A 15,858-nucleotide genomic window follows, 5' to 3' on the forward strand; every position below is an offset into this window, starting at 1 on the left:
AGGGCACATAATCATTATATGATGACACACCATGTGCACAGATCAGCATCCTGAAGCATTTGCGAGGTTATTATAATGTGAACACTGATGAAGGTGCCAGTGAGAATTCTACGTCACCACGTTGAGAGAACGCGGGCAGGACACATGAGTTTGTGCGGTGAGGGTGGGAGTGTGCGTGAGGGGGTGAGCTGTGTTCTCATCTTCAACAGCGGGGAGTCAACGCACAATTGTAAAAATGGGCCAACCAGGAAGAAACGACAGCATGTTATTAGAAATATGGAGGTAAGAATCCAGAAAATCAATTAAAAGCCAGGGGATATAGTTGCACCTGGGAAGTGGGGGACTATGTTTTTGTACAAGCCTCATACAACTGTTTCTCTTTAAACTTTGTGCATGTTTAAGTTTGATAAAAATTTAAAAACCAAAATAAAAAATACAAGTCATTAATAGGAAACTGGGTTGATATCACCAATGAGATTTTATAGGTGGAATTTGGAATTTTATTTTTTTTAAATTTTCTTATGGTACTGTTTTATATTGCTTACGTTTTTTTCCCTAATGGCATGTATCATGGTGAAAATTATAGTGAAATCATTACTCTTTAAAAAAGCACTACAAATCCACCTAAAATTAATGAGGCATTTATTGAGTTAGGGAATTTTTAATATCTTAGAAATGAAACGATTCAATATAATAGCTGACCTCAAGAAGTTCCAACTAGTGAGGAGAGATATGTAAATAAGGCTTTAAATAAAATATGATAATTAAAAAAATGTTATACTTTAGTACATATACAGTACTTTGGGAAACTGGGCACTCAGGTCATCTTTTGTCTGAGCTCTGAAAGGTGAAGAGGAATCTGTCAGAGGAGCACAGAGGGCCAGAGCGCTTGCTCCCCGCAGGCAGAGAAAGCCTGGGAAAGGCGTCTGGGTGAGAAGGAACAGGCAGGGCAAGCTGTTCTGCTCGTCTGGGACCTCATTGCCATGGTGAGACTGTGGAGGGTGCATCGGAGAGCTCATGACTGCATTACTGAAGAACTTAGCACATCTGAGATTCTGTACGTCTCTTATAGGTGATCAGAAGCATTTAAAGAGCTTTAAGCAAGACAAAAGTATCTGACTCATTGCAGAGGGAGGACAGATTCTTGGAAGAATACTGTCTGGACTAGATGGCCAAGTTGGGGAGAAAGAATGAGTTTATTCTTGTAATTACAGTATAAAAATGATTTATTAACTTGTAATTAGAAGCAAGCATAACCTTGAGAGCTACCTTTTACTCAATAAACTTAGTCAAATTTGCACCTCATGTTAACTTAGTATATGCTGTCAATTGCTATAAATGATTATTTCCAAGTAAAGTTAGGTTTGGTCATTACTGACAACAGAAGGATGAAGTTCAAGGCCCTTCAAGTTGAACAACCCCACAGGCTGGGTTTAACTGGGCAGTATGGCCCCAAACTTGGAAGGATTCTTACTTTAATGACCATGAAATAGATCAACCTTTTGCTTTTGGGTCAGAGATTTCTCTGAAAGGTAATGAAGTTACAATATTTCTTACAAAGGAAAAATAGCATACACTGCTAAGTTCTTGAATATGCTGCAGCAAACTTAATCCTCCTTAGAGACAGTGGTTTAACACCAAGTGAACATCTGGCCTTAAGGATCATTTATGTCCTTGTCCCCAAATCTTTGTTTTGTGCCATTTTTGTGGACCAGAGTTCTAATTTGGTTGCTTCTGAGATTATCTTTTTTAAAAGATATCATTATAGCTTCAAGAAAATGATTTTACTCATGTAGAAGTAAGAGCTAAGTATATTTAAACCAAATAAAAACCCATAGCAGTCATCTAAGATCCAGTTCCAAGTGCTTTTTTTTAAAAGCTAAGCTATTCTTAGTGTATAGAAATAATCACCCATAAGATGAAGTTTAAAGAAATGAGTAAGTGGCATAAGAAATAAGTATTTCCTCCTGGGTCAGCTCTGAAGTCCATGACTCTATCTCACCTAGGGCCAGAGGACTGGGAGAGCCCCATCATCGAGGGGAAGAGGCCAGGCAGGAAACCTCCAGGATAAGCGTGGGTGAAATTTCTTCAATTCATCTCTTATACCCAGGTTTGTTTGGAAATACACATACAGAACTTCCCAATTAGTCATGGGTCACTAATCAAGGGCAAAATACCAATTCTGATTTCATAACTGCACAAATTTGGTTTCCTTACTTGGGTGGGAGGAGAAATCTGGACAATTCAGGAAAAGATATGGAAATTATTTTGCACTGAAGAAACAAAATATTAAAGTGGTATTTTATAGAGCTACTGAACAGGTGCTTCTAAAATAAGCTGCTTTTATTTCCACTGAGAAAGCAAGCTTGATCACTCACGTTATCATTGGGATAGAGGACCCGGGAGATGTTCTCGGCCAGGTTTCGGTCCAGCACGGCCTGAATGTAGTCTCCAATGTTAACTGAGGGGAATGTTAGAAAAATGAATACATAGACAAGCCAGCTACTCTTATCAAAGTCCCTTGATCTCACCTGATGCTTGCTGTGTACTATGTGGGATTTCTAAAATTCCTAAAAATCCAAAAGGATTTCAGCAAACCTTTATGCTGTGATTCACATGAGAGTGTAAGAAGGCCAGACTGAATGAAGGACTGCTTTAACAATGTCCCCCATGCCTGCTCCTCCCTACAGCTGCTTAGCCCCTGAAGAGTTCAGGTCAGAAGCTCAAGGCTTTTTTCTTCAAGCTCAATTTGGTTCTAACTAGCAATCAGAAAGAAACCATTATGTCCTAGTCCCCAAGATCCTTGTCTATGCCATCTTCTAGAGCAGGGTACTAATGTGCTCCCCAGATCAGGAAGATTAAGCACACACGCAGGGAAACAAGAGCCCATGTTGTACTCACAGTCTTGGAGGTTAAAGTCATTGGGGGCCCGAGCAGACCAGAGGCGCATGGTGTTGACGGTGTTATTCATGTACCCGGGCACTGGGGTATCATATGGCAGGGCCAGGACCACCTGTTGGATTGAAATGAAGCAGCTGCTCACTGTTTCCAGAAGGTGATGACAGGTTGAACAACAGGCTGGGAGACAGCTACTGGGATTCTGTTGCTGGCTCTATCACCAACTCAAATTGTGCAAGGCCTTAACCAAAACAAGGGTCCTAGGGCTGGGCCGAGGGGGCTTGGCATGGTATTAGGGGCCATTGTGGATCCTCCCCCCACTAGAACAATCTGGAAAGCTTGAACCATCCAAATGGATGGTTTTCTGTATCATTTCCATGTTGACTTCTCTATTTCTCTTGCCTTGATCTGGATGCAGATCTTTTTATTTTCAGATCAAGCCACCGCTCTAAGAATAATAAAATATGGTGTACAAAGTGACAAATGTGAATCTGTTCCCATTAAAAAATGTAATCAGGATAAATTTTAGTGTAGGTTATTCAATGATCTGATTTAAAAAATGGTAAAAATCAATGGAACAAGAAATTTATGAAGATAGATGACATATGATATTTAAAATGCTATGCTAGATTTTTCCAAATTGCACAAAGAGGAGTTATTTTAGTGATTTGACAAATCAGTTGATAATTAGCTGAGATGGGTCTAAGAAGTAAGCTTTGGAAAATCTAGCTCAATCTCGGTGACAGTCATTGAAATAGAGAAGAACAGAAAAATGAACTGTGTTTCATGTGAATTTAAAATTTATGTGGGGAAATATAAAATTTATGCAGGGAAAGACTCATTTCTATTCCCTGCCTTATCAGAGTCAAACTAAGGAAGACGAATGACATTAATTGAATCACTTGCCCTTCTCATTCTCTCTGGGGTCTGCTTCCCAGAGGACCTGAACTGACACAGAATGAAATTAACTGCTTGGTTTACTGGCAGCTGCCCACAGCTGTGTGACCTCATGCTCTCTGACCCTACCAGCTACAAATCTAGGGCTAATCACTGATGGCTTACATAGATCCACAAAGTTCTGTGCTGCTTAGGTCATTCACCTTATATTATATCTGCCCCATAACCTTGCCTTTGTGGGCACAGAAAACACACTCTCCCTTAATTGAGTTTCTGGATATATTATGAAAATGTCTAGAGGTGCTTTGCAAATACAAAGCAGTCCAATAGTGGGACCTATGGTGCCAACAGAATGCTTCCAGCACTGAGCATGTAAAACTACCCATGTTTAAACACATCAGAAGTCCCTAGAAGTTTCAGACACCAAATCCACACCAAATACTTGCTAGTTTAATACCAAATACATGTATGAATTCTTTGAACATAATAACAATTGATTCATTTGCAGCTCTCCTGATCATATTTGTAACAAAGTACCACTTAGATTATTGTCTAAAAAAGAGAGACTATCTTGAAATTACGGTATTAGTTTATTCCTTTTATCAGTAGACTATGACCTATTTTTAGCTTCTACTCTGTTATTTCATATGCGGAATAAATTCATGTTTAGCTAGGGAAACTCTCTTTTTAAAAAGTCTTATTTTTCTGAACGGTGAGTAGCTCTACCTGAATTAGCAGAACAGACCGTCAGTTTAAAAAGCCAGCCACAACATGGGTCTGGGTGCTTCTAGGACACAAAATGAAACATTCATGGAGGATAATCCACGAATCCACGGAATTTAGTATTACAATACTGAGTATCATTCCCAATTTTGTTATATAAGAACAACATTAATGGATCTTTACCATTTTCTTTAAGTTTTTAAAGAATGACCAGGGATGCATCTTTTCCAGCCTGAGGTCATCTTGATTAAACATGTATCTCAGGTGGAGGTTCTGATGACTGGATGGTGCAGTCCAGTAGTTAATAAAGGTTATTTATCAGGAAGTATGAAGACAGCAAAGCATAAACCATCACTGGGTATGCTGAAAACAGAAGGGTTCAGTAACCAGCAAATGCTCCAGTCCAGTGGCAGAATAAATCTAGTGGCCATGAAGCAAGCACACTTGGTTGACACCAGCATTTTCCTGTAAGAGTGATTTGGCACAAGATAACAGAGTACATTTGGTAATATTTTGCATTATTTTTGACTTTGCAATGAACAGGAACTTTGGTAATTCTTCAAATAATTACTTCAGTTTAAAAAAACCCCAGAGGAGTTATAAGTAAATAAATGTATGTGTGGTGATGGGGTGAAGAAGGACATTTAAAGTTATTCAATCTTGGTGTCAACAACTTTTTGTAAAATGGAGAGCTAAATACACTGGGATCATAGAATTGATTCATCTTTGGTAAAGCTGATTGCAGAATGACCCTGGTGAATCTCCTGACCTTGAGTAAATCACTTATCCCCTGGCCTCACTTCCCTTGTCTCCAAAATGAGTGGGTTGCACTAAGAGGAGTTCACATTTATTTATAAAAACGTGCTTTATTATTCAATATACAACATACTACACTCAGTGTCATAAACACGTTATACTCTATGCTGCACACTCACTGTGCTGTACTGTACAATGCGTTCAGCATGGGGACACTCTGAATACCTGGGTGTCGATCCACTTGGTCCCAGACTCGCTGTGCTCTACTCTTCCGTAAAAGTGCACAGGCAGCATGAACTCGGGGCGGGCCTTCTCCCACGGGTTTCCATACCTGAGCCAATCATCTGCTTCTTCTACCTGCAAAAAGGATATGGCTTAGAACATATTTTTCAGGAGAGGGGCACCTTGCCACTTCCACGATATCAAATTAAAAATATCTGTAACTGAATCAACTGGAGAATATTGTTTTGGCTCCAAGTAGTGAGCTGGTTGTCAATCTCAATTCATGGTAGTTACTGTCTCACAGCCTAACCCAGCAACAACAATACTTGCTAATGTTGCTCTAAATGTTTTATATGTATTACTGCAGTTAGTCTTCACAGGAAACTATGATTCCTTTCTTAAACATGAGAAAATTGTAACTTGCTCAAAGTTGCACAAATAGAAATGGTACAGTGAAAATTTGACTTTAGGTCTGTGTTCTAGAGTCTGTGTCTTCACATCGATGAAGACAATTGTCCAGCTTGATCGAGAGACAGAGGCCCTCCAGGGGTGATTACAGTTGTACACCTGGACCTGATGTGTCCCACATGATGGTTCATGTCCATGGGTTGTACATACAAGTTCTCTGAGTCCTCTGTTTCCTATACAATTTTTTATCTTTCCCTGTCTAGTTTATGCCTACTAATTATGCTTCTTCTTCCCTGTACCTTCCCCCCACATTCCTCCCTTTCCCCTCCCCACTGAAATCCCTCCATGTGATGTCCATTTCTCTGATTCTGTTCCTGTTCTGATGGTTTGCTTAGTTTTTGTTTTCATTGTTTTTCTTTTAGGTTCATTTGTTGATAGTTATGAGTTTGTTGTCATTTTACTGTTCATATTTTTTATCTTCTTTTTCTTAGATAAGTCCCTTTAACATTTCATATAATAATGGCTTGGTGATGATGAACTCCTTTAACTTGACCTTATCAGGGATGCACTTTATCTGCCCTTCCATTCTAAATGATAGCTTTGCTGGATAGAGTCATCTTGGATGTAGGTCCTTACCTTTCATGACTTCAAATACTTCTTTCCAGCCCCTTCTTGCCTGCAAGGTTTCTTTTGAGAAATCAGCTAATAGTTTTATGAGAATTCCTTTGTAGGTAACTGTCTCCTTTTCTCTTATTGCTTTAGATTCACTCCTTATCTTTAATCTTAGGTAATGTAATTACAATGTGTCTTGGTGTGTGCTTCCTTGGGTTCAACCTCTTTGGGATTCTCTGTGCTTCCTGGACTTCCTGGAAGTCTGTTTCCTTTGACAGATTAGGGAAGTTTTCCTTCATTATTTGTTCAAATAAGTTTTCAATTTCTTGCTGTTGTTTTTCTCCTTCTGACATCCCCATAATTCTGATATTGGAATGTTTCAGGTTGTCCCAGAGGCTTGTAAGAGTCCCTTCACTTTTCAAATTCTTGTTTCTTCATTTTCTTCTGAATAGATGTTTATTTTTTCCTTTTTTCCCAAATCGTTGCTTTAAGTCTTGGTTTCCTTCCTGTCACTGTTGGCTCCCTGAATATTTTGCTTTATGTCACTTTGGGTATCCTTCATTTGTTTTTTCAGATCTGTGAGCATTTTGATTACCAGGGCTTTAAATTCTCCATCAGATAAGATTGGCAATCTCCTCCTGGCTTAGTTCTCTTTCTGAGGCTTTGCTCTGTTCTTTCATTTGGGCCATATTTCTTTGTCTTGTGCAACTGATAATTTTTAAGGGGGCAGGGCAACCCTCTTTGCTGTGCTGCCTGTGGGGGAGGAGCCAGAGAGGGAATAGTGCAGCTTGCCTGCTCGGCTCTGGCACACTTTTCAGTGAACTCTCATGTGCGACTGGGAGTATCTCCTACCTCGGCAACCCCAACCGCAGTCCACAGTCAGCTCTGAGTCTCAGTTTCCCCTTAAGTCAGCCCCGCCCAAAGGTAGGCCAGTCTCTGTGGTTTTTCTGAGTCGGCCTGCTCGGTTCGCCGCCTTACTGGTCTCATTGTTCTGGTTGATTTTTTCTTTAATTCCTTGGTTGTTGGAGTTTCATGCAGTTTGATTTTCTGGAGCTTTTGGTTGTTTATTGATTTTAGATTGGTTGTTATCCCCCTTTGGTTGTGCGAGGAAGTGAAGGGTTTCTATCTACACCTCCATCTTGGCCAGAACTTCTCAAATGTTCTGATCTGATAATTATTAATTATGGTCCATTTTGAAAATTACATAATACTAAGAGGTAAGGAAATTTATTTAACTGACAATTTAATGTTCTGCCATCTATTTACACTCACTGTAACAAAATATCTTATAAGTTTTAAAATCCTATTTTGTATTTAGTATAGTATACTAAATACCAATGAATACCAATGAATTTTGGTTTGCAATAAACAAACTGAAACACAAAAACAACAAAACTATATTTGGGGGAATGTATTTTTAATATAAAGATATTATCTGTGGAACATTTAAAATATTACACATATTAAAAAAATGGAATAGTGTTCTGACAAGAAGGAATTGGTAAGTTTTTTAGTACCAAGCACCCTTGTTAACCAGATTTCAATGTGGTTATTCACTTGGCTTTAGTTGAAGGAGATATTGGTTATGAACTAGGACACAGTGTAACTGGGGGCCTCACGATCACCTATGGCTCAGTGCTGGCCCCAGGCACAGTGTGGGGAGAGAAGCAAACACAGCTAATGTTTTTTGAGATATGAAGTAAAATATTTATGTCAACAGCCAGATAAGCAAATACACATTCATTTATTCAAACACTGATCATGACTTCATATCAAGAAAGCCAGTAAGCCACCCATCAATATTGACTACCAGCATAATGATGAATGAAAAGGAGACTCACAGAAACAACATCCTCTGTAGAAGATCTGGGAGTCAGAGAGCTGCTGGACGCAGGAGGATGTTTCAGATGGAGGGTGAAGCCTAGGGAAGCCTGGAGCTAGATTTGAGCTAATGGACAACTTGCATCTTGTTAAAATGTGCATTCTCGGTGGATCTGAGATGGGACTTGAAGTTCTGCATCTTATTTTTTTTTTTTCAAGATTTTATTTATTGTTTTAGAGAGGGGGGTTGGAAGGGAGATAGAAAGGGAGAGAAACATCGGTGTGTGAGAGAAACACTGTTTGTCTCTTGCACGCCCCCAACTGGGGACCTGGCCCACATCGCAGGCATGTGCTCTGACCGGGAATTGAACCATCGACTTTCATTTCATAGGCTGGTGCTCAATCCACTGAGCCATACCGGCCAGAGCTGAAGTTCTGCATCTTTACCAGTTCCCCAGGGGCTGCATGGTGTAGCAGGAGCTACATGGTACAGCAGGAGCTACATGGTGACACCAAGTCAGTAACTATAATTCAGAACTTTGACTTCCACTATCCCAGTAATAAAGAGAACCAAAAAATATTAAATTTTAACAAGGATACAATTGAATTTTATCAGCTGATAAGAAACTATGTTTTATAACTAGACTCTAAGACAAACAAATGAGAATGTCCAGAAAGGATCAACAACACCATGCTTTACAAAACACCCTCGGCTGAACTTAGGCAAGGGCAGGTTTGGGGTTTTCAAAGACTGGGCAATGTGAACACGTTCTTGTAACAGGAAAGAACTGCAAGAAGGGACTGTTTGCTTCATTTCAGCACTCAGGACTGTTGTAAAACACACCTGAAGGTATATGAAACAGGAAGACGACGAGGCAGAAACAGTTTTCTGTCAAAAGTCAAGTGCAGAGAAGAACCAGCAACATATCTTCTGCTGAGAAATGCAACAAGATCATACTGTCCTGCCCTCAAGCAGCTTGAAATGCTTCCAGCAGTGACCACGGGCTCCGAGGTGTCCCACCGCCAGCCCATTCCCAGCCTCCTATGGAAGTGAGAGGTTGCCCTCACTCTTTGTGACAAGGGGCCAGTCAGCTGATTACTCGTAATGCCATCCAATATGGCTTTTACTCTTCCCTGTCAAATAAGGGCTAATTTTAATTTCACTGGGTTAATGAGTTCTGTAGGAGGACAGATTTCTAAGCTTGCTGTTCTTTATTTTTTAGTCTCCTTCTGATTTAGCAAGGAATCACTTAATACTTCCCTCGATTTTACAAAGCTTGTTTTTTAAGGTACATAGAGAAAACGGATATTTTAAAGCACAAGCGGGTCTGAGCACATCAGAGAAGAGAGAAATGCTCCCCGCCCCTTCACCGCCCACAGAAGCTGCCAGATGGTGATAAACCTCTTCTCTACTTTGCTTTTTTCCCCAATGAATCACCAAAGTGGCCTATAAATTTAGATTTCCATGGAGCCAGTGATCCCCAAATGCGCTGACATGCTGAGCCACTTGAAGGGAGGGGGCAAGGTGGGAAGAGAGCTTTCATTTACACCAAAGTGGGCTGTTAGACCTGAACATCCAGATGAAGAGAGCTGAGGCCCAGGCAGTGCAGCTCTGTGGAGTGAGGAGCAGAGTGCTAGCCCTGGTGGGGGCGGCAGCCTGGACGTGGCATGTCCCTAGAGGAATTACTCAATGCCATCTGTGTCCCAACCAGTGTGGAAGCAGAGGTCAGCTCCGGTGACTCTGTCAGTGACCGAATTCTAAGAAATGCTTTCCCCTCAACTGTGGGATACACAGGACATTAAGAACCAGTGAGCAAACACCAGGAGTAGTCAACAAGCTTTGCTTTCTGCTGGCACAAACAATGGCAAAATGTTTCTGGGAACACAGAGAACGCCACAATGGTAACCAAAAGATTGCTAGGTAGTGGAAATTTTGCATGACTAAGTTATTGAAGGCTTGGCATGGGGTTCTAAGAGAGAGAAAGGTCCAGCAGACACTCTTTGGTTCAACTGCAAGATACCTACTATGTGTGTAGAAAGTCAGAACTTTGGTATGTCATGTTAAACTCACTGTAGGGCTGTTGCAATCATCCCACCCCTGCTCCCTCCCAGAGGCCAGTAATTTTCAGAGAACTATTACTGATCCCCATCAGAGTTGATAGTAAATCAAGAATTTTAGCAATAAAATTATTTTCTTTAGGGGGGTTTCACTATGAATACATGGCTGCAAATCTTCCTTGAAAAGAGACTTCAACAAATAAAAGTATCAACTTTTAAAAATCTTCCCAGCTTGCAAAATTTTCATCAGAATTCTCCATATCTGCCACTGTAAGGGCAAGGACGTGTCTGACGAGAGTGGGATGTGACCACAGCCTGAAGAGGCACGCTGCTTTCCTGGAAGACACTTCTGGTTTTTTATGGAAATAGTTTCTCTGTGGTATGACGTATTTTATGTTTGCTCTCTAAAATCTCATCCCGGTAAACAGTGGGTATGGCAAATGAAGTTACGTGTGCTTCTGACTCAATATCAAGGCATAGTAAAAGAAGTGACGCTGGCTAGTGAGGCTAGCAAAAGCCACTTGGTCTCTCTTTTTTCTTTAAGAACACTGGATAATACATCGTTCCTGGTCTGGCAGGAGAGACATATACTTCCTTGGTATGATAGGAGAGAAGGAATGGTTTCTTGGAATAAAGACCATTTAGAAGTGGCAAAGGTAGTAGGTATGACCTTTCATAAAATTCTGGGGAAAATGCAATGAAAAAGATATTTTTTTGAGATTGATTTTCAGAGTTTCTCTTCAATCTTTCGCACAAGAGTAGTTAAAAGATATGAAATGAAATCCTTAGACATTTGGGGTATAATGAGTACCACAGAAAACACTTTCAACGAGAATGGATACCACGTATTGCTTGGTTGAGTCATGTCAAAACACTGGCCACACTGGAATGCCTACCTAGTAAGAAGCTTCTTACCACATAACTCTAGGTTATTTTATTAGGGAAGGGACCCAATTACTCTGTTTTCGCAGCTTTTTATGATTCTGAAACACATACTTCATAATTATGGATTGTGAGACACAAATAGAAGATAGTAAAAGTCACCTGTAATCCTATCTCCCAGAGATAATTACTATTGAAGCTTTCATGTATTTTTTTTTCTAGCCCTTTATTTTTTTTGGCTGCCTTTGGAGAGTTGAGTCATACCATCCATATGATTTTATACTTCCTTTTTTCAGCTAACAAATAATTTCCCATTTCATTAAAATTAATAAAATAATATTAATGGCTACATTAATATTATATTATATAATAACAATTTATTAAATCATCCTCCTTTCCTTAGGCATAATGAACATTTTATTGAATGTCTATTTGTGTGCTGACATTTTACACATTTTCATAATAATTCTGTGAAGCTGGCATCTCCATTTTACAGGTGACAAAACTGAGGCTCAGAGAAGTTGGGTGACCTAGTCTAGGCAACACATCTTGTAAGGGTAATGAGTGGCCATTAGGCCTCAAATTAGAAATTAAATCTGAAATTAGGGCCCAAAAGCTTTTTCCTACACAATGCTGACTCCTGACTTACTGAGAAGTAGGTGAAGATACACTGGTCCTTAGCAAAATTTGGAAGTTTATCTTTTAACATATTCCCAATATTCTCCTTTTGAGACTTTTCCCTTGGGGCATTGTTGCATCATACCAAACCTTTCAGCCCCTTTCTTCCTCGGCCCAGAGTGTCCAAACACTGAGAAAGGGGCAAGAGGACGGCAGCAGGAGCACTGAGCTCACTGTCCTTCCTCTCCCCTGGGATTAGCTCCAGCCTACACCCTCCCATTCAATCCGAGTATGCTGCCCTCAGACGGACTCTCGGAAGTATGGGAGGGGCTGAAAGAACTCAGGCTTTTTGGGAAACCAACCAGTATCTTTTTGTCAGTGGTGTATGTATGTGAAACAAAGGTAGGGAGAGAAAAAGCCTAAATCACACTTAGTATCAGGGAAGACTGTCCACACCAAGGCTGAGTGTAGACTCAAGGAGTTCCCAAAGATATGAGAAACAAATTCCTAAGAATTTGGTTTGGTTGAATAAAAGTAAAACTAGAGCCCTGGCTGGTGTGGCTCAGTTGGTTCAAGCATCATCCTGTAAACTGAAAGGTTGTGGGTTTGATTCCAAGTCAGGGCACATGCCTAGGTTGAGGGTTCCATCCCCAGTTGGGATGCGTAAGAGAGGCAACCGATTGATGTTTCTCTCCCAGCCCCCCCTAAAATCAACAAGCATGTCCCTGGGTGAGGATAAAAGTAAAATAAAAGTAAAGTAAAACTAGAATCATTTGTTTGGATTGATTACTATTTGTGCAAACCTACAGAGCACTATAATGATACATATTAAACATGTATCAGATTTATTTGATGTGACAGCTAACAGGATTGCCTGCTTTCACCTTATTAAAAAATCAGAACCCTGGGCTTATGTATCTCTTAAATAGGCATGCTAAGGAGCACAGAAAAGAATACTGAACCTGGGTCTGGAAACCTGGGGACAGACCCATGTTTGCCAGCAGTGTGATCTGAGGTAACTCCATTTCTTAAGACCCTCAATTTTCTCACCTGTAATATGGCAACATGCTCCTACCATGAAAGGTTACTGGGAGAGAAAAGTCAAAAGATGTGCTCCTCCATTTAGCAGGCCGCAGAGAGCGAACGTCACACAGTGTAGGTGGTCCGCACTTAGACACTCAGCGATAAATACTTTCAGAGCACCCTCGTGAGTCAGGCACTGCATAAGATGCTCTGGATCTGGTGGTGAATGACACTGGCAGGCTCTCTGCTCTTATACATACAAAAGGGGGATGAGCGGCAATATTCACTGATGTCAACCAAGTGCAAGGGGAATCAGTGAAGTTCCATGTTAAATGTCTGTAAACTATAAATCATCCAGAACACCATGAAGAAGTACTTTAATGACAAAATTTAAAAGCATGGCTCACATACCTGCCATCCATCTCGGATCTTCTGATTGAAGATTCCATACTCGTATCGAATGCCATAGCCATAGGCTGCAAGTCCCAGGGTTGCCATGGAATCCAAGAAGCAGGCTAAATCAATCCAAACACAATCCAAAAGGCAGAGTCATCAAGGTTATTCACTTTTCAGGTCTCTTTTACTAAAAAGCGTGACAGCCACAAAACATTTTCCTATGAGCAACCACATTTCTATTTTAAAGCACAGACACTGCTACATAGTGGGTATTCATTTTTTAAGTAACATTTTAAAAATTGTAAAATGAACACTATAGGAAAGTTAGAAAATACAAAAATGTATAAAAAGAAAACAAACATTATTTATTACCTCACCATTTAAAATAATCACTGTGTATATGCTGGCACTTCATTTGAGAAGAGGTAAGGAAGTTGACCTGCATTAGACATGGCCGTCACTGTGTTTGTCACTCACACTGCCCTTTCTAAGGGACACTGGAGCTCCCTGCTTGACAAGACAGCTCCAGAAGAGTAGAACTGACCTGTGACTACCTGACTGACTACATGGACATCTGTGGCAGACTCTCTTTTTGGCTAACGGAATTCCAAAGTTGTTCAGGTACCAGGTGGCCATATGCTACAGGGAGTCTGGGTGAGCAGTGAATCTTGCTCGACTAGTCTAAGCCTCTTAACCAATCACAGTAATTCTATTTCCTTCACCAGTTACTGGTTTTGGCATGACTGCAATGACATTCAATCCAGTGAGAGGCACTAAGGAGTCTTCTGGGTGAAGGGGAAGATTTTCCTTGCTGCTGCCATCACTTTCCCATGGGGGAAAGCCAAGAGACCCACAGAGACCCAGAGTCCTGACAGAGCTACACTGACAAATAACTAACCTTGAATAACCCGTCCCCTGGACTTCTTGTTCTGTGATAACACATGTCCTTGTTGGCTGAACCATTTTTTTTTTTTTTTTGGCTAGATTTTCTGCCACTTGTTGTCAAGAACATTAATGACAGAGCACCTGATCCAGAGCAGTCAATCAACAGGCTGGGCAGGGATCTATCTAGTAGCCAGGTGTAACCTGAGGGCTTACTCACACTAATCAGATTTCCCCTCTAAGAATTTGAACTGAGAAATATGCAGAGAATGAGGAAATGTACCGCAGGATCTAAAATGGGAATGAACATTGAAAACTGTAGATTAAACAGAAAGGGACCGAGTTAGATTCATGGTGGAGCCCTAAAACAGAGACCCACAAAAGCCAGTGGCCAATCCTTCAGGTTAGTGCAACACCACAAAAGTTTTCCAGTCTCCGTGCCATGTGGCCTGGCTCTGCTCTCTTGGAGCTGTGGCTACTTGTCTTTTCCTGGGTCCTGATCACATTATCCTTTGAGCCTGACCAGACTGGGGTCCCAAGATTTTCAGTCAGGTAGGAAATGAGGTCATCTAATGAGAAATACTCAGCCTCGTTTGCCACTTCACTCTCAGCCAACTGAAGGAGCGAGGTCATTAGTCAGGCACAGAATGGGGTTAACCCAGCCAACAAATATGGAAGGTCTGGGGCTTTCCACAGAAGGCAGGCAGGCTGGTGGCCATTCTTAGGTGTGCATGCCATTGCCTCTGTGGATCTCCCCTCAGCCCCATGGAAAGCCTTCTAAACTGCCTGATGACTAATTTCACAAGGGAGCAAGCATCCCAAACGCAATGTGTTCCTAGTACTAATGGCAATATTAAGGCACACTGCAACTAATGGAGAGAGGATTAAATATGTGAAACCCATGTTTCTAGTAACCTGGGAGTTTGTGTAAAATGATATTTTGGAATCATTTCTAAAAAAAGAGAATAGATATTTTCATAGAGTAGAATCTGACACATACATGTGTGGTGGTACACTTTTACTATTAAATTTAAGTTTCACAAGTAATACATTAAAACATCCTCCTTGTAAAAAATGTTAAAATGTTATAGATAGGACTAGCATCCACCTTGACTGCCACCCTCGATTCTGCCCTCTTCTCTAGAAGAGATCAAAAAGAGAAAAATCCAGACTTTTCTATGGATTAGTATATGTATGAGTATGTGTATGTATGTGTGTGTATGTATATCCATTCACAGAAAATATTAGTTTTTAAAAACTGTAAGTAGTAGCACACTATATGGCTTTTAATGCAAATTGCCACCCCTCCACCCTGGAGGTTTATCCAGGGCATTACAAAGAGATCAATTCTATTTTTTTGGTTGCTACACATTATTCTGTAATATGGATTGTTCCACTACTTATTTACCTGTTTGCTAGGTTATTTCTAATAGTTTGTTTTTACAAACAATACTGTAACAATATTTTTCACATGCCTCCTTGTGCATGTTTGAGGGCTTTTTTATAGTAGATATCAATCAGGAAGTAGAATTGCTTGGTCATAGGTATATGTATATATATTTTAAAGATTTTATTTATTTATTTTAAGATAGAGAGGGAAAGAGAGGTAGAAAGAGAGGGAGAGACACACATTGATGTGTGAGAGAAACAGATTGGTGAGAG

At 40.4% G+C, this 15,858-nt stretch overlaps 1 protein-coding gene across 1 annotated transcript in view; it reads right to left on the reverse strand.

Annotated features, from left to right (window-relative positions):
* Positions 1 to 15,858, reverse strand: part of PYGL (glycogen phosphorylase L) — a 37,124-nt gene that overhangs the window by 11,947 nt on the left and 9,319 nt on the right. The window contains exons 4-7 of the mRNA XM_045822665.1: positions 13,330 to 13,433; positions 5,500 to 5,631; positions 2,902 to 3,013; positions 2,379 to 2,461 (exon numbers count right to left, since the gene is read on the reverse strand). Of these exons, the coding sequence (XP_045678621.1) occupies positions 2,379 to 2,461; positions 2,902 to 3,013; positions 5,500 to 5,631; positions 13,330 to 13,433 (431 nt within the window). The remainder of the gene's footprint in view (positions 1 to 2,378; positions 2,462 to 2,901; positions 3,014 to 5,499; positions 5,632 to 13,329; positions 13,434 to 15,858) is intronic.

This window comes from Phyllostomus hastatus, unplaced genomic scaffold (assembly GCF_019186645.2).
Source record: "Phyllostomus hastatus isolate PE091 unplaced genomic scaffold, TTU_PhHast_1.1 phas_scaffold_501, whole genome shotgun sequence".
Classification (NCBI taxonomy): Eukaryota; Metazoa; Chordata; class Mammalia; order Chiroptera; family Phyllostomidae; genus Phyllostomus; species Phyllostomus hastatus.